The 23,934-nt window shown below is 47.2% G+C and overlaps 1 protein-coding gene across 1 annotated transcript in view; it reads left to right on the top strand.

Annotated features, from left to right (window-relative positions):
* Nucleotides 1-23,934, top strand: part of GALNT16 (polypeptide N-acetylgalactosaminyltransferase 16) — a 78,896-nt gene that overhangs the window by 27,437 nt on the left and 27,525 nt on the right. Inside the window, exon 3 of the mRNA XM_054567372.1 lies at nt 21,952-22,109. Coding sequence (XP_054423347.1) covers nt 21,952-22,109 — 158 coding nt within the window. The remainder of the gene's footprint in view (nt 1-21,951; nt 22,110-23,934) is intronic.

The raw sequence follows: 23,934 nt of genomic DNA, 5'->3' as shown, positions 1-23,934 counted from the left end.
GTTCTGTGTTGCTGGGGTACAGGCTGGAGGTGTGACTGAGGAGGGCTGGAGGCTTTTGTCCTGCATAGGTTTGTCTCCTGGGATGAGAGAGATGCTGAGACTCAGCTCTAGACCTCGCCACAGCCTTGCACTTCTGCTCCCAGCTGTGACATGTAAGAGCAGCCCGCCCTCTGAAAACAGCTGGAAGATCTGGACAAAACATTAAAAACATCTGTGTGAGTTCAAGACTGAGGCTGACAGGGCAGATGTCCACCCCTTGGGATCCATTTTGGTGCGTGCGGTGGCCCCAGGGAAGTAGTGTGCTGTTTCCTTGTCTCTGTTGTAAAGAACTAGATGAGTCCTGACCACGAGATAGCTCATAAACAGAGGGCTGTTTACGCTTGCTGTGCTGCCCCTCTTCTTCCCTTCTTCCTGGATCTACCCCAAGCAGGCTTTCGTCCCTACTGTTTCTCTCAAATGCTGTTTTCAAGGTCCCCAATGACCTCCACGGGACTGGATCCCCTTGTTACCTCCCAGTCCTCTTCCTTATCTATGAGCTGCTTTTGACAGTCAGCCGCTCTCTCTCTTTTTCTTGTCACTCTTGGTTTCCGAGAGTCCACACGTGGCCAGCCGTTTCCTCCGCTTCTCTGTATTGGGACTTTCTTCCCCCTGACGCTTACTTTGGAGGGCCCAGAAGTCAGGGCTCGATCATCATTTTGTTCTCTCTTCACTTGCTCCCTAAGGAATCTCACCTCGACTCTTAGGTCTGCAGGGAACAGGCTCTGAGCCAGAGACTTGCGTGCAGCAGGTTCACTGGGCGTGCCTTGGGATGAACACCTGTAAAAGAGTAAGGATTGCAGAGGAAGAAGTGGAACTGTGATGCTCTTGTAGCAAAGGCTTCAGCTAGCGGGGCCAGAATGTGTGGAGTGCCAGGCACTGTGCTCTGCAAGAATTAGCTCATCGAATTCTCATAAAGCCCTTGTGGAAGAGGTCCTGTTATTGTCCCCATTTTGCAGGTGCAGAGGTGGAGGCTAGGTAACGTTATCCAACTTGGCCACTGTAAGGTGTTGGGTGGGACTCAGACCCAGTCTGGCTGCCTCCCAGAGCCCTAGGCTCACTTTTGCTTTGTAGAGCTTCTAGAGAGCATGTTGAGTCAACTCTTGGGCCAGGTCCCTCGGAGGCCCTGCCAGGGTCTGCAGCGCTGCCAGTTACTACCCTCCCCACTGGCACCCCAGAGTGCATCCTGCAGGGCTCCCCAGCCTGTCCCCAGCACCCCCCACCCTACTGAGGAGAGGGAACACAGCCCCCCAGAGGTCTGGGGCAGGAGGCTGAGGCCCCACAAAGCCGTGGGCTTCTCTTTTATTTAAAGATGCGTGCAAAATTTGAACCTTCCTCTTGTTTAATGGAAAAATAATGTCCAGTCTCCTCAATCTTCAAACAAAAGGAAAACACACAGTGATTATCTCACGTCTGTGCATATCCCGGACTGGATTACCTCATATTCTTGAGGTCCACAGGCTTGCCTTTGAGAAGCACAGACCTACGCCCTTTATCTAATAGATTTGGGGACTGAGAATGAGGACAGGCGAGCAGATCCTCCCTTCCCGCCACCTAGGCCCGCATGAATGCCCCCCACCCTCCACCCTCTTTCCTTTCCGCCCTCATCTCCAGGCACCCTGGGCTGCCTGCCGGACCGGCTGCCAAGCCGGGGTGGGGTGGTGGAAGGCGGTGCCAGCGGGGCCGTCCCTGGATTCCGTCTCTGTCTCCTCTTAAGACACCAAGGTGGCCAGGGTTCAGCGTCTGACAGAGTTCTTCTCAGGTGATAAAAAAATTCAAACAGCCCCGGAGGCAAGATGAAGGGATGAGGACCCGGAGAGCCAGGCCTCCCTTTTCTCGGTCTCCTAATGGCTGCTTTCAGGGAGGGATAGTTCATGGGGTGCTGCCATTTGCCACAAATGTACCAAAAAAAGTCAGTGCCAAAATAAGCACATCTCCAGTCTTTGGGGTGAACCCCTCTGCCTTTCTGAGGAGCTTTTATATTTAAAGTATATGTGTGTGTGCCACACATACAAGCACACCTGAACACACATACATACGTACATCCCAATATGTACACACATGCGTCCGTGTACATACATGAGCACACCCACGCTACCTCCAAGCAGGCCCACGCGCACGCACAAGTGCACCCACATACTCACACAAGCATGCGGACCCGGAACTGGAAACCCTGACTGGCGTCAGGCCTGGAGCGAAGCCGTGATCACCCTTGCTGTCCCTGGCGTCGTGGCAGCTGGTGCTGCCGTTACTGCCAGGGCCACCTCCAACAGCTGCTGTTTCCCCAGGGAGCGAGGTGACATTCTCTGATCTCTGGCAAAGCTATTTTTGCTTTTGCCTGCCCAGAGCCCTGCAGGGTGTCCGAAGGCTGCTGGAGAGGCCTCGCCTGGAGACTGCGGGGATGACCCCTGAAGCATCTGCAGAATGCTCGCCCGCATCGCATCCGCTGTGGGGCGGGAGGGGCAGTGGGGCCGGTTGGCCTCAGGGCGCCCTCTGGGTTTCCCTGACAGTTGAAGGGAAGGGAGGAGGACTGAGGACTGGGCTGGAGGAGGGGGAGGAGGGGTACTGGTTCACTGTGGAGTCCCCAAACTGCCCAGTGGCAGAGGTCAAGGGCACTGGCCCGCCTCTGAGAAGGCCAGCTAACATGAGGGGCAGAACCAAGAATGGAAGTCCGTATTCATTTAAAAAGCTTATTAGGTTTTTTAAAAGTCACAAAAGCAGCACATTTCTGTTTTAAAAAGTCCAATAGTACAGAGAAGTAATTTCTATTTTTTCTTATTTTTTATTTGTTTCCTTTCACAGAGAAATAGTTTCTAAAGAAAAAGTTAAAACTCTCTCTTCCTGCCCGCCCCCCACCTCCACTTCAATCCCATCCCCCCAAGCTAAACATTAACAGCCTGCCACGGAATTTTCTCTTCTTTTTTCTACCATCACAGAAGTGCATGTATATATACATAGCTAGCTTTTTCTCTCTCGCCCTCTCTTTATACAGAAAAATGGAATTGTACCTTATAAAATGATTTCTCAACTTGCTTTTTCCCTTAAATACTGGGGACATCTCCCCAGGACAGTGTGCTTATTAGATCCACCTCCTTCTGTAGAATGGCCTTGGGGCATTCGTTTAAACATGGAAATTCAGTGTGTTCAATTCCTGGCTGACACTGATGATGCTATAACAAAACCTCTTATGTATTGGACTTTACATGCTCCTGCTTTTAGCTCTGTTGTGTAAAGCTTCCAAACTGGGAGTACTGGTTACAGCTCTGTATCTTGAATTTAAGCCTACCTTGCCAATTTATTTTCCCTAAGGTGGTGGAAATGAATATGTCTGCTAGCCCCGTATTCTGCATCCTTACCAGCAGTGGATGCTGTTATTCTCTTTTCATTTATTCCTATCTGATAGATGAAAATAACATATTACTTTATTTTTATTTTCTACCTATCAGTTGTCCGGTATGTTCATTGGCAATTCGCCACTCCTCTTTTAATGAGCTGTTCATACCCTTTTCCCTTTTACTATTTGGATTGTTTCTTTTTCATAGCAGTTTGGGGACTTAGCATATTTCAGGGATTAACTTTTAGCATATTTCATATTTAGCATAAGTCTTAGCATATTTCAGGGATTAACTTTTTATCTGTCAAACATAGTACAAATATTGAGTTATTAAACAATAGGATATTATTTATCTTTTGAATTTGTCAATAGTGTACCTGCTGTAGGAAAATTCTTAATTTTTGAATAACCCAGTCTTTCTTTTTCCTTCTTTCCTCCCTCCCTCCTTCCCTCCCTCCCTCCCTCCTTCCTTCCCTCCTTCCCTCCTTCCTTCCTTTTGAGTATGTTTACTAAAGCTGGGGGCAGTGAAACAAGAAAGGGCTGAGGACAGAAAAAACCACAGGAGAGAAACCTGACAGGGCTGCTTTGGCTCTAGAAACATCATAGGAGAGAAGTGAGCCAAGGCGGGGCTGCCGTCAGCCCCCCAGAAAGTCAGAGACAAGGGGGCCTTGGGGACAGGTTCAGGGGGTTAGCCTGAGAGGAGCTGCCACTGCCCATTTCTCCCCTGGTTGCAAGTCTCATGGGGCCCCTTAGGATTTAGGAGATTCGTGCTTGTAGCAGGGAAGAGCGGGAAGGGAAAGGCACGTTCATGCTCCAAGGAGGGAGAGTGTGCCTCTCCTTTTTTCTCAATGGCTGTGGGCTTCCTGCCCACCGTGAGGGTCTTCCTTACTGGTTATTCTGCTAAGGTTTATTATAATATTTTTATTGATTTTTATATTGATATTTTAAATTAATCTGGAATTTGCTTTAGTATCTGTCATGAAGTAAGGGCCTAATTTTGTTTTATTCCATATAAATAGCCATTTATGTCAACACGATGCCAAACTAGCTTTTCCTCACTGAGTTAGAATGTCAGCTTGTCATATATTTCTAGGTTATATTCTGTTCCACGATCTTTTTGTCTTATGCTCAGCCAGTACCATATTGTTTCTGAGTACAGTGGCTTTAGAGTTAGTTTTAATAATTAGCAAGGCAAGTCTCTTCCATTGTTTCCTGCTTTCTTTTTTGGGGCTGGGGGCGGAGGGAATAGAGAGAGGCAAGGCTGTTTTCAGATATTTGTTCTTCCAAATGAACTTTAAAAATCTATTTTGTGATGATGAAAGCGAAGGGAGAGAAAATTAGAGTTGTTCCCTCTGGCAGGGCATTCGTGTTAGTCTGTCGTGAGTTTCGAAACCCCCACCCCCACCCCGCTTCTGCCGTAGGGGGTCTTTTAGGACTTACTGACCTCGTGATCCTGGGAGTGCATTGCAGTGAGGTGAGAAAAGTAAAGGCAACTTTAGCCGGAGCTTAGGACTTTCCCCATGGGGAATAGTGTGCGGTAGTTTCCCCTTGGAAAAAAAGACACAAATTCATATTATATTTATAGGGTTTGGTAATTTTTATGTTTTGGTTTAAAACATGTAATGGATCAGAGATAACTTTGTGTTGATTAACATGCTTCAAAAAATACCCTGTACGTGCCTCTTTGGGTATGTAGGTAGGCCTTGTTTGTTTGTTTCTTTGTTTGTTTGTTTCTAAGAGATTCCAAGAGGAAGGTGTGCACGTTTACCATCCCGCTAGCTACCGCCAAGGTGCCCGGCCCTCCATGGGGCTGCCCTCCCAGGCTCTCCGCAGCCTCCCTCACCTTGTCCGTCGGCCCCTGCGTGGTTCTCGGACAGCAGGAGCGGGCTGGTTCGTGGCACAGCTGTCTGAGAGAGCTATTAAAGGGAGTGGATGGCCAGCTGGGAGCGGACACAATGTGCCTGTATCCCACCCCTACATACCTGCCCCATTCGGCCACCCCAAGGCACAGATCATACAGAGTAAGAGGTACCAGCTTTGGATTTCCCTTTGGTTCTTTTCCCTGTTATGGAAACCTCCCAAGTCTTGTGTTTTTCAGCAGTGCTTGGTGTGCAAGAAATTCTGCCTCGCCAGTCATCTTCTCTCACACACACACGGCTTTAGAAGCGCAAACTGTGTGGCAGGGCCCTGGGAGTGCTGAGCTGGATTCTGTCCCTGGCTTTGTCCCTTTTTCAAAATCTATATTTAACCAGTTTGGCCCTAAAGGGAATTGACTAAGTCAGGGCTCCAGTGAGTGCCAAAGGCTTGGGATTACACCAGGGGCTCGGAATCTGGAGCCCAAGAGTGGACTTCAAGGAATGTGTGAACGTCCGAAGCTGCCTGCAGCCATGTGTGGGTTCATGGGCGTTGCTTTTAACTGGGTCTTAGAGCAGGTGTACGACCATGCCCCCTCCCCCACCAAAAAAAGTTAAGAACCACTGCCACAAGGACAGAGTAAGCAGCTACTTCAAAAGTAGCAGAGTAAAGGAATGGCATTTTAGAATCTAGGGAGGAGTTCTTAACAAGGGATGGGAGGGGCAACTGTATGCAAAATTTTGTGTGACTATACCTTCTGAGGCTAGGACCCAGAGATTGCATTGGCTCTCGTAAGAGTTCATAACTTCCAAATGCAAGAATCACAGATATGGAGGCTTAATGATGTTAAGGTATTAATGTCATCTAAGAGGGAAGATATTTCTAAAAGTGACATATATACACATTTATTTCATAATAGAAAGTCTGAATAAATCTTCTGGAAATCTTCTAAAAGTCACCTACAATCCCAATACGCAGAAATCATAACAGTTTAAAAAAAAAAAAGCATTTTCCAGAGTGTCTGGTATCTGTCTCTCTCATCCTCTCTCCACATACGTGCGTGTATATATGTAAACCTAGAATTATGCTGATTTTTAACATGACTTTTCTACTTGTTATTTTATGAGCACTGTCTCCTGTTGTTTTCTCAAAACTGTTTTATACCGTTTTATGTGATTACAACCAAATGTTACACAGAAGTCTAAAGTATAAAATAGATGGAAGACGAGAAGTTCTAGCTAAAACACAGGGAGAGAAGAAACAATTTGAAAGCCACTGCTCTGAAAACAGGAGTTTTAACAGCAGCATAGTATTCTATTATATGGATGTGTAAGCTGAGATTTAGCAAATAAAAATATGAGATGTTCAGGTAAATTAGAGTTTCAGATAAACAATGAATAATTTTTTAGTCTAACTATATGTGTATTTGAATTTTAGATAAACAATGAACAGGTTTTTTTTAGAATAAGTGTATCACAGTCAATATCTGAGACATCCAAAAAATTATTTGTTGTTTGTCTGAAATTCTAATTTAACTGGGCATCCTCTGTTTTACATGGCATATGCCGTAGTTTCTCCAAACAAGCTTTCATTGTTGGACATTTCGATTGTTTCCAATGTTTACTGGTATATAAAATATGGAGTGGTATATCTTTGTACACACATCTTCATATTATTTTACAATACCCTACAATTATAATTACTGGGCCAAAGGTTGTAAACATTTTAAAGGCTTTTTGAATTATTTGCCAGTTCGTTTCCCACAAAGGAATGTACTCTCAAGAGCTGTGTATGTGAGTGCTTGCTTTGGGAGGGGTTAGATAGCTCATCAGTCCATTATCAGTGGTTTATGTTGGCTCGCCTTGCTGCCCTGGTGAGACCCTGAGACGCTAAGCTTCAAGCCTGGCAGGCTTGATCTGTGGGGTTCCAGATGGCCAACAGGGCGAGGCAGTCCAACAGCATTGGGGTGCCTGGGGTCAGGGGTCAGGGCTGCTGAGACAGGATAGAAATGTGTGTTACTGTCAAGTAAGAACAGGCCACAGTGACAGATCTCATCCAGGAGAAGTAAAAATAAGCTGTGAAGAGCCGGGCTCACTGCGAGACATTCCTTTTAGAAAGCAGCCTGTGTTCCATAAAGACAACCATTCCAAGGAGGGGAGAGGAGAAGTCTCAAAGGGTTCTTCTTTCCACTTAGAAAAATAAAAATGACATAAACATAGTAATAACCAAAAGGATGGAAAATCACCCATAATCTCTCCCTCCTAACAAATAACTGTTTTTATTGTTCAGTGTGCCTTTCTTGTCACAACCCACAATTTCTGCATGCCTGCAGTCACGGAGTATACGCGATTTCCATCCTGCTCTTTGAGCAAGCATTTTTCTGTGCTGCCACAGAGCTTTCATAGCTTCTATCGTTAGTTATTTTTTTCTCAGTTTCTCAGGTAGTAATTATTCATTAAGACAAATTAGAACATCCACATAAACAAAAAAATGGAAATCACAATGCGCATATTAATTTGTAGCCTGCCTTTTTTCACTGAACTGTGAATGGTGAACATCTTTCTTTGTATAACAGAATATATTTCTATATCTTTTTAAATAACTGCAATGTATTGTATTGAAGGAGTGTACCATAATTCATTGACCTAATTCCCTATTACTGGAAATCTAGGGTGGTTTTTTTTTTCTCCACAATCTCTTGCTATTATAAATGGAACCCATTTTCAATCATTTCCTTAGGACAGAGTTCTGAAATTGAACCATAGGAACACATCTTTTTCAGATTCTTGATACATACTGGTAAATTTACCTCTAGAAGATGTATACCAGTTATACTCCCTCTAATGACACATAAGAGTGTGCTTATTTCCCCACAGGCTGTATCAGTTATGGTAAATGGTTGCCAAATACTCTTTTCAGTTGATGGAACATAATTTACGTATTGGTTTCCCTACTGTTGACATTTGGATTGTTTTCAGATTTCCAATCTAATAAATAAGACTGTCACAAACACCTTTGTGCCTAATAATTGTCTATAATTAGTTATTTGATTTAAATAGGAATCCTACATGAGAAGGCATCTTTAACAGAGAAAAGAAGGGGAAGGGTCAAGTCAAGGAACATGTATAAAGGACCCATGGACAGAGCCAAAGTGGGGGAGGACTAAGGGTGGGAGGTGGAGGTGGGTAAGGCAGGGGAAGATGGTGGCGGGAAAAGGGAGACAACTGTATTTGAACAATAAAAAAATAAAAATAACAATAATAAAAAAAAGGCATATTTACACATGCTACTCCCTTCTTCCAAAGGTTAAATATAACTCTTTTGGCCTTGACTGGTGGGGCTCCGTGGGTTGGGTTTAACCCCACAAACCAAAAGGCACTGGTCAGGGCACATGCCTGGGTTGTGGGCCAGGTACCCAGTTGGGAACGTGAGAGAGAGGCAACTGATTAATGTTTCTCTAGCACATCGATGTTTCTCTGCCTCTCTTTTTCCCTCCCTTCCTCTTTCTCTAAAAATAAATAAATAAAATATTTTCTAAAACATTTAACTCTTTGTGGTATGTGGGAGGTTTGGACCTCAGCTGGCACCCCACCGTGGTTCAGGAAGGTGACGGACAGGATGAAACAGAAAAGGCCACGCGTCAAAAGATATGGCACTATAAGGTACTGCCAGATGGTTTTCCAAAAGGGTACCAATTTAATAACCATTCTAGTGGCTTAAAAACAATTTAATGTAATATTCAAAGGTATTAGTAAAGGAAGAAAAGCACTATCCGTCATTAACCCCCAATAATGTCATTCCCCACAAAGAACTGTTCCAATGAAAGAACCATTTCTGTCCCTCCCAGACCGAAAGCTAGCAGCCCATCTGCGCAGCTCAGGTACCTGGCAGGGGCCATCAGTGGGGCTCCCAGGTTACCCTGCTTCCTGCAGTTCCCCCATTCTGGAGAGCCTGTGTATTCTTACCTCCTGTCCAAACCTCAAGGCCCCAGAGGGAAGAAGTACCATTTTGATGACGATCAGAGCTGCTGACCACTCCTCCCGTTCCTGTGGAACCAAGGTCTTTGGGGCACAATCTATACACCTTGTTGATGTGACAAACACCCCTGAGCACCTACCATGTGTCAAGCACAGTGGTAGGTCAGTTAGGAGGAAGCTTTGGGGATCCTCCACAATCTGCAATAAATGCGTACTGAAGACTGATGGAGTGATGCATGTTGTTCCAGATCATTTCATGTTCAAGGTGGAAGAGGCCTCAGAGATCATCTTGCTCAACCCCCTCCTTTTGTACAATCATTTAGCGAGGGCTCCCATGGGCCAGATGCGGTGATTTCATTTAATACAGGACTCCCCTGGGCGGTAAGTATCATTACCTCCTTTTGCAGCTGTGGAAACTGCTGCACACAGAGGTTAACTCAGGGGTTGCAGAACGGTTTGTGGACTAGCCTGACTCTCCTTTTCAACATTCCTTGGCCTGCCTGCCTCTCTCAATTAAGTTATTAGGTTAAGCACTCGACACCAGGGACTGTAGAAAAGGTTTAAAAAGAAAAAGCTTAAAATGATCAAAATGGGGGAAAATGCACCAATTGCCAGGATTCCTGAGTACCAGCCTCTTCAGGTTGTTCTTCTGTGGTTGGTGCCTGGAGTGCACGTAAGATTAGTGGTCCTTGACCAGGGTTTCCTTCTTAGTCCCAACCCCCTACTTTATTTTCACTTGTCGGGCCTGTGCTTTGGGAAGAAATCACATTGGCATCCAAACACCCCCTGAACAGGATTCACTTGCAACAGCGCTTCCCACCTCCACACTGGGGCACAGCCCCCCTGCGCTGCTCCACCCCCTCCTCCGCTCTGAAGGGGAACAGAACACACCACCCCCGAATATGCCGCTTTGGTATATTGATTATTTTGAGCTGTAGGCAGTTGAAAAACAGCAAATGTGGGGAGAGCCTTTCTCTGAACTCCTGTCATCTGCCTGAAGACAGATCTTCCACAAGGAACTCACTTGTCAAAAGCCCCCTCCCCAGAGTTTCATCAACCCGGGAAGAGTGACTCTTATCACAGGAGAGGAAGCTGGAAGTTGGCACCACACCAAGACACCTTGTCACAGACTGTCATACCTCCCATCTATTCTTCACAGGGCCCATCCATCTTTGCTAAAACAGTGTACTCTCCCCTAAGGGACCTGCATTCCTCTCCCCTTTCCCTAGTAAGATGGTACTTAATCCTGAATCCTAAGCCACCTCGGGGAGTTACTCATTTTTCCCCTTTATCTCCCATGGATACATGAGGTATATATATTAATAAGCTTGTCTTTCTCTTGTTAATTTCTTATTGCAGAAGTCTAAGCCAAGAACTTAGAAGGGTAGAGGGAAAATTCTTTTCCTCCCTGGAAACTCCCCGTCCTCTCCATCAGATATAACCTGTTCCTGGCTGATACTTCTGCTCCCAAATGGTACAGCTGAGGAAGGGCTTACTTCTCATCTACTGATTTATCCCTGAGATTCACTCTGAAGATGATGGTATTGATGATGACAATAAATAGCTCACTTTTTTCATCTTAGGTAGAGAATTAAGGTTCATCTGTTTTTAAGAAATAATTTTTATAAAAGATTAATGCTTATTTATAAAAAAATCAAACTTGTATAAAATAAAAGGTGAAATTCTTCAGTCTTCCTATTCACTCCCATGCCACTTTCTGGAGGTGACCACTGTTTAGCAGTTTGCCATGTATTTTTCCACATATAATCTATGCATTTACATATGCAGTATTTATGAACTGTATGTACAAAGTGAATAATACTATGCATATATAACTATTCCTTCTAACATTTGTTCAGAATTCTACTATAAGGATAAACTACATTTAATCAGACCTTTACTGATAGGCATTTAAGTTATTTCCAGCATTTGTTATAAATACTGCTATAGTTAATATACTTGTACATTTTATGTACTCACTTGAGCTTAATTTAGAGTTAATGCCCAGAAATGTAAGATGGTCATCTAAAGTGTATACTAGGGTTATCTCAGGAAAATCAGGGATATGTTCACCTAAAAATGGAACTCCCACTGAGTCAAAAAGTAGCATTTAAAATGCTAATGTTGTCAGACAGCCATGGTCATACCAATTTATAATCCACTGACATATAAGAGCTCTTATTTCTTCCAACTTTAAAAATACTGAGCATTATACTAATAATTATTCTTGAATATGCCAGATAAATTAGCAAGAAATTGTATCTTGTTTTAATTTATATTTATTTAATGATGAACAGGTTGAACATTTTTCATGTATCATTGGTCTTTTGTATTTCATAATTTTATGAGTTACTTGTTTATACCCTTTATGTCTACATTTTTTGAATTATTCATACTTTTCCTATTGATTTGTAAGAGCTCTTTACATATTAAAGAAGTTAGTCCTTTGTTGGCATATATTTGGCTAATATTTTTTACCCAAAATAATATTTTTATTTTGACTTCAGGTGTTTTTAGCCTTAAAAATTTTTTTAGGTCTTTATATGTAGGTTTTTATATGACATTTGGATTTTATGTCCAAGGTTGTGAAAAAATAACCAGTTTCTTCTTTATGCTTTTTAAATTTTTAAAAATTTTGAGCCACCTAAAATTTATTTTGATTTAAAAAATGAACTCAGCTTTATTTGTTCCACATTGGCTAGTCACTTTTTAAACAATTTTATTTATTGATTTTGAGAGAAAGGGGAAAGGGGAGAGAGACGGAAACATTGATTTTGTTGTTCCACTTAATGATACATTCAGTAGTTGCTTCTTGTATGTGCCCTGACCAGGGATCGAACCTGTGACCTTGACATATCAGGTATGACACTCTAAACAACTGAGCTACCCGGACAGGGCTCTAGTCACCTTTCATAACATGATTCAGTGAACGTCATTCACATCTCTCCCATCACCCTGCCATTCGAAGTACAACTATATCTTAATGTGAACTCTTCATTTGTACTTGTGTCTATTCCTGACATCTCTCTTTTCTTTATTGATCTGTTTGGTTGTATACCAGTAGTATCTTGCCATATAAAGTCTTCAGTCTTTAATATGTCTTAATATCTGGTAAGTCTAGTTCCCTATATTTTTTTCCAGATTCTTTTCCTGATTGTTCACCGGTGCTCAAACTCTTACAATGGAATCCTTCCTGGCCCCCAACATGGTTGTTACTGAATAAGGGTTGCACTGAGCTTGTAGATTAAGTCAGGGAGGACTTACATCTTTACATCACTGAAATTACATGAAGAACATAATATGCTTATGTATGAAGAACACATGTAATAAGTAATTTATTTATATTATATTACAAGCATGACATAGTCATTGTGTTGTTCCTCACAGCAATTATGGTTCAGCGCGCTGCGCAGAAACTGCAGTGAGTGTGGTACGTAACACCGTACTTCCATTGGTGCCAGCACGCGCACCTGTGATGCGCCCTGAGTAGCTGATGAGGGTCTCTGATTTCTCATGGGGTAAAATTACATCTTTAGCATATCCCAGAAGTAATCAAAAGGCTCTACCCATTAAAAATATTAATATTATTCCTGCTTCCAGATTTTATGGCATGTTTTTATGTTTGATGTTGTGCCTGGATAAAATGCTGGGCTGTATGGAGAGGTGCCAGTCCAGGGGTATGGTCCCTCTTCAGGGAACAAGTTGTACCTGCCCCAGAGGTGGCCCTCAAAGAAAGTCACACATAAGGCAGGTTGCTTTTTTCCAATTCCCCTACAACTTCTCTCTCTCTCTCTCTCTCTCTCCTTATAAAAGTCACCTCTAGTGTGCCCTCTCCTATCGGCGGATCGAACCTATTTAATTATTAGTCATGAACCATAGGTAAAGTACTTATAATCTTGATCCACAATTACAACAATGTACTGCATCAGCTACTACTCTTATTTTACCTCTTTGTTTGACAAGTGCTATAAACTGAGGTGCCCAACCCATGGCCGGGGTCTTGCTGAGTTTAAGGGGTTGAATTTGATCCTGGTCCCAGCTGGTCCCAACCTCAGTGGGTGAGGCAGGAGGCTGTCGCCACCCTTGAAATAACCATACTGCATGTGTTCGATGTGTTACACAGCCCGTTATTCTTTTTATTTTTCCAGTTAATATCTGACAGGTTCAAGTTCAATAGATTCTGAAATGAAACACCTGAAGTGAAATGCTAGTGTACAAACGTTGACATATTACAGTTGCGTGACTAGACCAGAACGGGTGTTGGCCTGCACCATTTCTTGGCCGGTGAGGCGGGGGATGCCGGGTCCTGGGGAGCCCTGGGGCTGTCCTGCCCCTGCAGTGCGTTCCACTGGCTTCCTTTCTCGCTGCTGCCAGGCTTTGCAACAAAGGTCATCAGGACCCTGAGGGTGTCCCCAGCTGAGATGGCCCAAGGAGGTTCGGTTGTAGTCTTTTTTTAGTCTGAGTAATGCAAACACTTGTACTTTTCATTTTTTCCATAGTCTTCCTAGCCATAAGCAGAGTCATACGCATGTCAGGCCAGGAGATGACAGCACTGGGCAAGTCCCCACCTGAGCCATGAATGGATGCTCTGAGGCCTGAGCCCAGGCCGCACTTGTCAGACCTGGCTGTGTTCTGGGTGCCAGAGTCCAGCTTCCTTTGGAACCGAGAGACTCAGAATTGGAAGGGGGGTGCCTGGCACATCTGGGCCCCGGAGTTGTCTGAAAGCACATAGAGGCAGCTTTGTGCTTAGGCTCTGCAGCCAGACAGCCTCAGATCTAGTCTCAGCCCAGCCACTCAACAGCTGTGTGGCCTTAGGCATGTTGTTTTACCTCTCTGGGCCTCCGTTTCCACTCCTGTAAAATGAGAATAAGAGCATCTGTTTGGCAGGGCTGCTTGACGTTAGAAATAAGCACCTAGCTAAGCACCCAGCCGAGCACCCAGCTGAGTACCCAGCTGCTCGTCAAGCTGGGTGAGGAGCACTGCAGACCCTCGACAAGCAGCGCCAGGTCATTTCTGTAGGAAAGGCCTCATCTTTCCTCATGCTCTGCAGAGGCATGGCTGGCACGGTAAGGCAAGGCTCCGGTACCCTTCACAGACCGGGGAATGCTCCACTCCAGCTGCAAGAACTGATAAGCATGCAGCAACTGAGCTGTCACACCACATATCTCCAGCAGGGACCACCCTTAAAGTCCCCCTGTCCCTAGATGGCTTCTGGGCTGGGCAGAGCATAGGAAATGAGACCTGGGGAGCTTGATTTGACCTGGAATCCCCCTGGATCTGAGCAGAGACCATCTGGAATGGTGGGCCTGATGCCTTGTCCCAGCCTTGGATAGAGAACCCTGTTTGGCTGAACCCCTACGTGAATGGGGCAAGGTATTCCGCTCTTCCTGGTGAGACTACTTGTGCCATGAAACTATGCAGTGATCAGCAGTCCTGGAAAAGTCAAATCATTGTGGGAAATGTAACTGGAAGCCCAAGGTGAGCTTCCCAGACAGCTCCTACCCTGTACCCCTGAGTATGTAATTGAACTAGAGCCTCCCTGGGCCTGTGGGAACAGGTGGTACATGGTGGTGGTTTCCATAGCAACCATGGAAACTAGCTGCCTTGCAGTTGGCTCTGTGAATGGTGAAGCCCCTGGTTGGTACAGATAGAGGCCAGACACCAGACTCACGGTGAGGGTCCTAGGGAAGGAAACCAGGGGTGGCTAATGACTAAGGCCCCTCGTAGCTCTTGTCCTGCGATTTCACCAGCCCATGACAGGCAGCTGCTCACCATGGTGCATCTGTATAAAGCAGCAGCTCAGCCTTGGGAGCATGCTGGGACCTCCTGGGGAGCTTTCAGAACCCCTGGGGCTTGTGTCCCACCTCCCGAGATTCTGATTTAATCGGTTTTGGGAAAGGCCTGGACATCAGGATTTTAAAAGTCTTCCAAGATGATTCTAATGTGTGGCCAAGATGGAGAACCACTGGCAAAAGGCAGGCGAGCTAATAATAACTAAAAAGGGGTAGGGGGAGGGAGAAGAAGATAAAGAAGGGATAAATGTTGATGGAAGGAGACTTGACTTGGGGCATTGAACACACAATATAATATACAGGTGATATATTACAGAATTGTGTACCCGAAACCTATATAAATTTATTAACCGATGTGACCCCAATAAATTCAACACAAAAGAAAAAATGAACAATTACAATTTATGTGCCAGATACTGTGCCAAGCACATTATCTACATTGTCTCCTTTAATCTTCCCAAGAATCCCCATTTTTCCAGGTGAAGAAGCCCAGATGCTCAGAAAGGGTAAGAAAGCAGCGAGCATTGGCATTCTCTCCCCGTGCTTTCAGGTTTCAAAGCCCAGGCTGGTGACCCCTATAATAACTGCCTTGGAGGCACTGTGAAGAGGAAGATGGGGGCATGTCTGGGACAGGTCCTCCAGGCACCCTTGACACCCTAAGTGAGTTTCCCCTGTACCCAAGCTGAGCTTCCGGGCCCTGTGCCGCCCCCCAACATGTGGCTGGGAGGAACATGGGCTGGCTGGTGGGGTTGGCTACTTCCCCAGAGCCCATTGACTCATGGGGAGGCCCAGGAGACCTGCGTGTTCATTAGGGAGAGGTGGAACCTGAGACTTTGTGCTCAGGGAGATGGTGAATCATGTGCTTAGTTTCCCAGCACTTGTAATGAATGGCAGTCTTTCAACCTGGGACACGGCATCAGATGAGATTTTGTTCCCAGGGGAGTGGTAGGGAATCACATTTTGTTCACCAGGTGTTTTGGGTTTAAAGCAGACTCAAAAAAAGTCAGGAGGCATCCATAAAATAGGACCAGAGCCTTTTTATTTGCAGTTCCATTGAAATTTAGCGAAAGGCAAACCCAGCAGGTACCTGTTTTACTGGCAGTAAAAGGAAATTGGACAGCAGTTATTTAAAAGGAGTCTGAGTTGTTTAAGCCTAAAATTGAGGGGTACGTGTATGTTTTAAAAGAAAGTTTACAAGGCTTGCGGATTTGGGTCGAACGGTTTTTGATGAACATGACATGGAAAATATTTTCCTTTCTCATTTTAAACCTTCCACTTTGCTGTTTGTTTTCTAAATTTAGAAGTCAGGAAAAAATATGCAGATCTAGCTAGGAAAAAAGAAGTCAAGCAAGTCAGGCAAATTTCAAAGTTTAATTAAAGTGATGGACTGAAAATAAAACTCTCCAAGATGAAAAATAATTCAGTTCTTCCCATTTTATAGAGCAGCCATTATTTCAGCTTAAACCATTTCAGATGTGATTGACCTTATTGCACGGGGAAGCGCTGGCTTTGGCACTTCCCGAAAGAACAAAGACTGTAGAGGAGGCAGCTGCCTAAATGTCAGCCAGGAATGCTCAGCAAGAGGCTGGAGGGCAGTGGGAGTTTCATCAGGTTTTCACTCATTGGCTCCCCTGCCTTGTTCCCCGCCACAGAAGATCAAGGGCCTCTTAAGCCATGGTCCAGATGGAAACCCCCTCCCTCCCCCAAGTCAAAGCCTGACCACAGACCTGCCAGCTGGGAATGCCCCACCTGTCTCTGGGCCCCAGTCACTGGGCCAGATGCCAGAGACTAGCCTGGTATCTTGGAATGAATGGCTGCCACTTATACCATGTCACTGTGATTGGGAGCTCATTTTGTTTCTTACTTTTTGAGAATGGTTTTCTATTCATTGAAGGGACTGAGGACTGACATTTCTGAACTTCTGGTCATTAGACAAGAACACTCAACTTAAACTAGTTTAAGAAAATAGATATAGAAAGATAGATAGATAGATAGATAGGTAAAGGAAATTTGGAATAGGTATGACTGACTCAAGGGACCCAAAACAGTATCATTAGAGCTCTTTCTTTCCATCTCTTGGCTCTGATTGTTTCTTCTTGGTTTCATTCTCCAGGCAATATTTTTCTAATTTTTTTAATTGAGATATAATAGACATACAACATTATGTTAGTTTCAGATATATGACGATGATTTAATATTTATATATTTTACATAATGATCACCACAATAAGCCTAATTAATATCCATCACCACACATAGTTACAAAGTTTTTTCTTATAATGAGAGCTTTTAAGATCTACTGTTAGCAAATTTTACATATATTGTACAATATAATATTGTCAACTATAGCCACCACACTGTACATTACAGAGACAAGCTTTCTCCATGCAACTGGAAAAAAGATCCTTGCCTGTCAAACTTAGCAGCACTGACAAAAAGAGCTCACCTTATAGGAAAGTCTCCGGGACGATTCTGATTGGCTTAGAGTGAGTCAAGGGACCATTCCTGAACCAGTCCCTGTGTTGGCGGGGGCGGGGGGGGGGGGTGCAGTGACAGGATTAGCCTAGCCTGGGTCTTGTGCCCACCCCTGTGGTTGTGATCAAGGTGTTGGTTGGACAGGGGACAGTGATTGACAGCCCTGCCAGGAGCATGTGAGTGGTCAAGAAGATCCCAAAGCAGGCAAAACCTACTTTGCCATCTCCTTGGTCCACCTCAGTCCCAAGTGGTGTGTTAGCCAAGAGTGTGTGTGGGGAACTGGTGCGCAGGATGCTTGAGGTCAGGATGGCTCATCATTCATGTATTCATTAGCCATTGTTTCTGCATCCCATGATCACTCAAGCACTGTTCTGATCTTTGGGATCCAGCATTGAACGGAATAGATAATTAATGTCCTGGTGAAGCTTATACTCTTAAGGGAAGAAACAATAAAAAAGATAAATAAGCAAAATACACTACAATGGTGCACAGTGCTCTATGAGGAAAGACAAAGCAGGACAGGAGGATAGGGAATTTGAGGGTGGGGCTGGGGTCACAGACGGTGGTGGGGAAGGCACCACAGAGGACACCACATTTGAGCAGAACCCTGCAGGGGGTGAGGAGGGAGCCATGCAGACATCTGGGAGAAGAGCCTTCCAGAGAGAAGGCAGAAGGAGCAAAAGGGCTAAGGAGCAGGGTGCCAGCCAGCTCAAGGAATATAAGGCAGTGAGTGTTGCTGGAGCAGAATCAGGGAGGGGACAAGCTGAGTCCAGCTGGGTAACAGGGTATTGACTATGAGTCCACTGCGGGCTCCAGGGCTTGTACCCTGTGGGACCGTGAAAGCCATGGAAAGTCACGCGCAGTGGCAGAGGCTCCAATTTGTTTTCTCCTTAATCCATAATCAGTAAGTTGAGAGCCAGAGACAATATTTAGGTATTCATTCATTCATTCATTTACTCACTCGCTCATTCATTCCTTTATTCAGCAAACTCCTCCTCAATACCTACTGTAATGCCAGGTGCTGGGAGCTCAAAAATGAGGAGCCCACCATCTAGTGGAAAAGAAAGAGAAGTAAATGTAGATGTCAGCACCATGTGATATGAAAACTCCACAGCCTCAAGTGCCCTCACCCCCCGCAGAATGGGCAGCAGTGCAAATCCCCTCAGTGGCTCCAAGCCCAGGACCTCAGGGCTTCTGGGCCGATCCACATATAGCTCCTCGTGGTCCCACAGCCTAGAGCCAAAGGATGCATCTACCCCTCCCATGCTGATATGCTAAGTAAGCCTCGTGGGCGGGAACGGAGGATAGCCTTTAGGATGGGGAGAAGGGGAACAGCATTCACGGGTACCCCGTCCATGGCACCTGTGCCCTTTCCACACTCCTGCCCCAGCTGCGGTTGGGGTGGGGTGTGCTTCCGTGGCTGGCTCTCCAGCTACCTGTGCCCCGAGGTTGGGGACGGGGGGGTTTCTTTGTTATCCTCCATGGCCCACCTTACATGGAACAGCAGAGGAAAGGGGCCAGATTTCTAGATTCCTCTTCTGAGGACCATACTGCTTTGTGTTTATTTCTGTCTTCATGGCCTCTTGCACAGCATCTGCACATGCGAGACTTCCAGTCACTATTTTTAATACTAATGCCCATAGGACACTACTTGTGGATACCCAGGGCAGGGGTCTAAATCAGGCTGTGCAGCATGGGGAGGTCAACCCCTGGGCTGGTGGCTTGGAGGACCCAGAGGATGGGACTGCCCATCTCTGCAATGGGCAGTGCAGGAGAAGCAGCTGCTGTGGAGACCAGTGAGGAATTCGTTTTGAGGTGTTGAGTTAGAGGTACCTGTGGGACATTCAACGGCCTGGCAGTCTCTAGATCAAAGAACAGGGCCAAAGGGAAAGGCGAGTTGGAGAGCTGGAAGGAAATGAGCTGCAGTACGGGCGTGGGAACTGGGACCAGATACCCCAGGAAGAAGAGCACTGGGCGGTGACTGGCGTGAGGCCAGGAGGCGCTTGGCTGGAGAGGTGACAGCCCTGCGGAGGCCACATCCGTCCTTCCTCAGTATTCCTTCTACTTGGCTGGCACAGGGCCAAACGATGTTTCCGCTCCAAACCCCAGGGACTGCTGGGTCAATGTGAACACAGCTCTGGGAGGAGGTGGGCCTGGTGTTCCCGTGGCACCCTTCTTCACAGGCTGTCTCCCCGGTGACGGGCCTAACCTTGGAGGAGGGTTGGACCTTCCAGGGCTGTGGGCCGGTGGGCGGGAGCAGCAGATGTTTCCTGACATCATCTTTGGGATGTTGAGCTCAGTCCTGAGGCTCTAAGAGGAACTTCTCTAAAGCACCTTGGCCGGAGCAGGCGCCCTTCCACAACGTTTTCCGTGGCCCTGAGGAAGCTTTGAAGGAGGTGCAGGAAGGCAGCAGGCTGGGCACCAGGGAACCGTTTCAGAAACCTTCCTTCCGCTCCCTGACTCGTGGATGGTGCTCAGCAGAGCTTTGTTGAATGAATGGGTGGAAGGATGAATGAGTGAGTGAATTCAAGCATTTGTAAGCAAATGAATGAATGCTCTGGTGCACAGGAACCCCCAGGAGCTTGCCCCAGGGCACAGGGAATGGGTGGCTCTCTGTCAGTGTTTATTGGGCGATGGGTGAGTGTGAGGTCACAGAGTGACCTTAAGTCCTAAATAAATAGATGTTATTCCCCACAGTTGAAGGGTAATTAAGCGGCATACTCTCCCTGTGGGAGCTTCTGCAGTTTTTCTTTTATTTTAGCTCCTCAGCCATCAGCTGGAGGCTGCTCTCCATCTCCCTAACCCTGGGCTGGAAGGACAAGGGGAAGGGTTGACACCTGTTCTTTTCCCAGAGGGAAGGGCACACAGGGTCTCTCATTCTCACTCTTAAAGTAGGACAGCCTAGGACCTTCCAGCTGTTCACAGGTCACATCAGAATATTCTCCTGCCCTCCCTCCTTCCCTCCTTCAGTCTTTCCTGAAATGGATTTTGAGCCCATGGGAGCTCTGCTACATCTGTCCAGCCCTTGGCATGGCACCAACTCAGAATATCACAGTGTGGCAGCTCGAACCATTGTCACCACCCTGAGCATAGAGGCCACAAACATCTGCGTGTAGCACGGGGCTGGCTTGGCCCAGTGGCAACACCAGGAAATCTCCCTTGGTGGTTCTGACCTCGGGAGCTCAGGGACTGGCTCCAAGCACAGGGTACAAATGGAGGCGGAACACTCCGGAGCGGCACCCTTTAAGGAGAGCAGTGCTCCCTGGAGCCTCCTGAGTTCCTGTCTGGTGAGGCTGGGGGCTATGCTCTCCAGGGACCACGGAGGCTCTGGGCTGCTGGCGGATGCTCCCCAGCCTCACCCAACACATTGGTTTTCTGTCCCGCAGGCCCAGCGGCCTTCCTGGGACCACCTCTCTCGGGACCACGCCTGTGACAGAGCCCTCTTGCAGGGGCTCTGTGCATGGACAGTTCTCATCCGTCTTCCTGCCACCTCTGTGTGCCCACAGCTCTACCCCAGACTGCTGGTCACGTGGAAGAGTTGGAGTCAGGAAGCACTCACAGCTGATGATATTTCAAGGCATTCTGGGGAATGTCTGGCCAGCAGTTAGGTTCAAAGGATGAGATGTCGGGATCCATTCATTCATCTCAGATGTGTTCTTCCCGTGTCTTTCATGGGGGGACTTTGGGACCGCAAAGTAGGGTGTGGCTAAGAGCGGGGAGGCTGAGCCATGGCAGCTGTCATCCATTACTCCCCAGCACTTAGCACCCGTGGACCCAGTAGGTCTGACACGAGGCTATTTGGGCAGCAAGCACAGGTCCCTGAGAAGATGCATCATTGTCTGTGCACTTGACTCCTGGCACTTCTGGCATAAGCCTCTGAGAACCTGCTTGTTCTCACAGGTAGTTCTCTGTGTAGCAGCTGGTCTAAGCCCTGGGTGTTTTACTGATCACACCTGACCCAGTGTCAGGCCCAAGTTGACCCCTAAGAGACTGTCAATCTTCTGGTAGCTTGGTACCTTCCAACCTCCTTGGCGATTTCTTCAGGACACTGCATCTTGAGGGTCTGGTGTGCTCTAGAGTCACCTTCTCCATAGCCAGCACACAGAAGTGCTCGATGATTTGGGTTTCAGAGTTAAAACGACTGGTTTGAATTCAGAACCTGTGACTTACTAGCTCTGACCTTGGTCTTTTTAAAAAAATGGGCTTTCTGTTGTTTTAGAGCAGTTTTAGGTTTCCAAAATTGAGCAGAAAGTACAAAGATTCCCACATATTCCCTGCCACACATATGCTGATACTGTTTTTGATTTCTTGAGCCTCAGTCTCCTCATCTGTACCGGGGTGGGGGGCGGTGGATAATGATATGCTCCCAGAGTTGGGGTCAGGGTCAAATGAGGTCTTGCAGTTGGCTCCTGTCTGGTAGTAAGTGCTAACCACACAGTGGCCACTTTATCCTGGGCCCCTCTGATGCTGACCTTTGTCTCAGGTGACAGGAACACCCTCCAGAGGCTTTGATGAGAAGGCGTACTTGGCGGCCAAGCAGCTGAAGGCCGGAGAGGACCCCTACAGGCAGCACGCCTTCAACCAGCTGGAGAGCGACAAACTGAGCTCAGACCGGCCCATCCGGGACACCCGCCACTACAGGTGTGGCCTCCATTGTGCCAATGGAGAAAGAATGGTGGGGGGAAGGGCCAACCCCAGTGAGCTTGGGTTTTTTTTTTTTTCCAGTCACGTGGATTTAAGGAATGAGGACAATTTCCTCAGACTCAGTCTACTTTTTGAGACCTTCAAACCCTCACCCTCAGTTGTTTACCTGAGACCTGTTTATTTCAGTTGACAAAAGAGAACTTCCCAGCTGGGACCAGGGAGGCCCCTCAGCACCTCTGTCTGAAGTCCCAGTGAGAGTGACCTGCCAGGGGACCACTAGGAGCTCCAAGGGAGTGGGCAAACCAGGTCATCCTTGGTGCCCGGCTGGTGGTGCCTGACTTGAAGAGGGGCCGCCAGCCCTGCCCACACTGTGCAGACCGTGGGGCCATGCATGCCCCATTAACACCCCTTTCCTTCCACTCTTCCGGCCCCACTGCCCTCACTTCCTTGAAACTCCCAGACACACTTCCCAGTCTTGTCTTTAGTTCTCTCAGGGTGGTAGCTGGGGGAGGCTGTAGCCCAGAACCAAGGGCGCCTTCCACGCTAATCCCAGCTCTGACTCTGCTCAGTGTGAATGACCGGCCTTGGGCAAGTCATCAGCCCCCTCTTGGTTCAGGCCCTTGTTGTGTCCTGTCTAACTCTCATGAGTTGCCACCTTCGGTCTCTCTTCTTCCTGCCCTCACTTCTGAAATGGTCTGAGCTCCTTACCCTGGAGTGGCAGCCTCCCCTCCCCCGCTTGGGCCCTGTGTACCGCTTCACCTAGGACTTACTGCTCCCCAGTCCTGTGCTTCTCCTGCCTCCTCCTCGTCTTTACACAGTTTCCTCTCCTGAACCCCCGCACGTACACGCACACTTTCAAGGCTCCCCTCAGCGTCCTCTCCTCCGGGAAGGGTCCCTTGCCAACCCAGGCTGGTTAGGGGGCCTCCTCCGCTCTGATCGACCTAACAGAACAGCAAGGAGCTGTTGGAGCTGAGCCACCCATGTGCCTGCAGCTTTGAATGGCCGGCGTGGGCTGCGTTGGGCCCAGCTTATGAACCCAGAGCCACGTTGGTCCTGGTGGGAGGATAGGGGAGAAAGACTCAGGTCCATTGCTTCTCTTCCAAAGCAGCTACTTGGCAGAACAAAAGACATACGTGAGATAAGGGTGAAAAAGGGGACCTGCTTTTAGCACCTTCCTTGTCACTCGTGGAGGTGCGCCTGAAGTCCGGTGGGCTTGGCAGCCTATGCAGGGTGGGAAGGACGCAGAGGCAGGGGAGCCCCAGACCGTCCTCCCTGTTAACCCCAGCACTATTGGCCTCCAGGAACAATTCATTCTCCCAAGTAGGGCAATCCTGCCCCTCAGGAAGCTTCCCACCCAGGTCTAAAGGCTAGTTCAGACCCCGGGAAGTCTTTCTCAGTCAGTCCTGGGGCCATCCCCACTCTCCTCTGCCTGCGTGGCAGGGCCTGCAAGCTTGTGTTCACGCAGATCCACTTGGAGACCTTTTATGGGCTGTCCTGACCGTGGCCGACCTAGAGCCCAGGGCCTGGCAGGCCCGCTGACCCACAGCAGTGAATTAAGAGCTAGCCTGCGGCACCTCTGTCCTCCCTGCCCCACTCGGAACCTTCTCAGGGGTTCACTGGGGAACTTAAAGGGGGAATTGCTCTTGGCAACCCATGCATTTTAAAATGAGACTTCGAATCCAAGGCAGTGGCGGGTTGGTGAGTTAGGCCTTCCCTCCTGCCCAGAGCCCTCTCAGGAGCCCGAGGCGGACCCAGGGCATGTGTGTGCATGTGTGTATGTCCGAGGGTGTGTGCATGTGCATAGGGGGATCAAAGGAGGTGC

Source organism: Pteronotus mesoamericanus, unplaced genomic scaffold (assembly GCF_021234165.1).
Source record: "Pteronotus mesoamericanus isolate MK-2021 breed Mesoamerican mustached bat unplaced genomic scaffold, CSHL_Meso_final contig_182, whole genome shotgun sequence".
Taxonomy (NCBI): Eukaryota; Metazoa; Chordata; class Mammalia; order Chiroptera; family Mormoopidae; genus Pteronotus; species Pteronotus mesoamericanus.
This window is presented reverse-complemented; position numbering and strand designations above follow the sequence as displayed.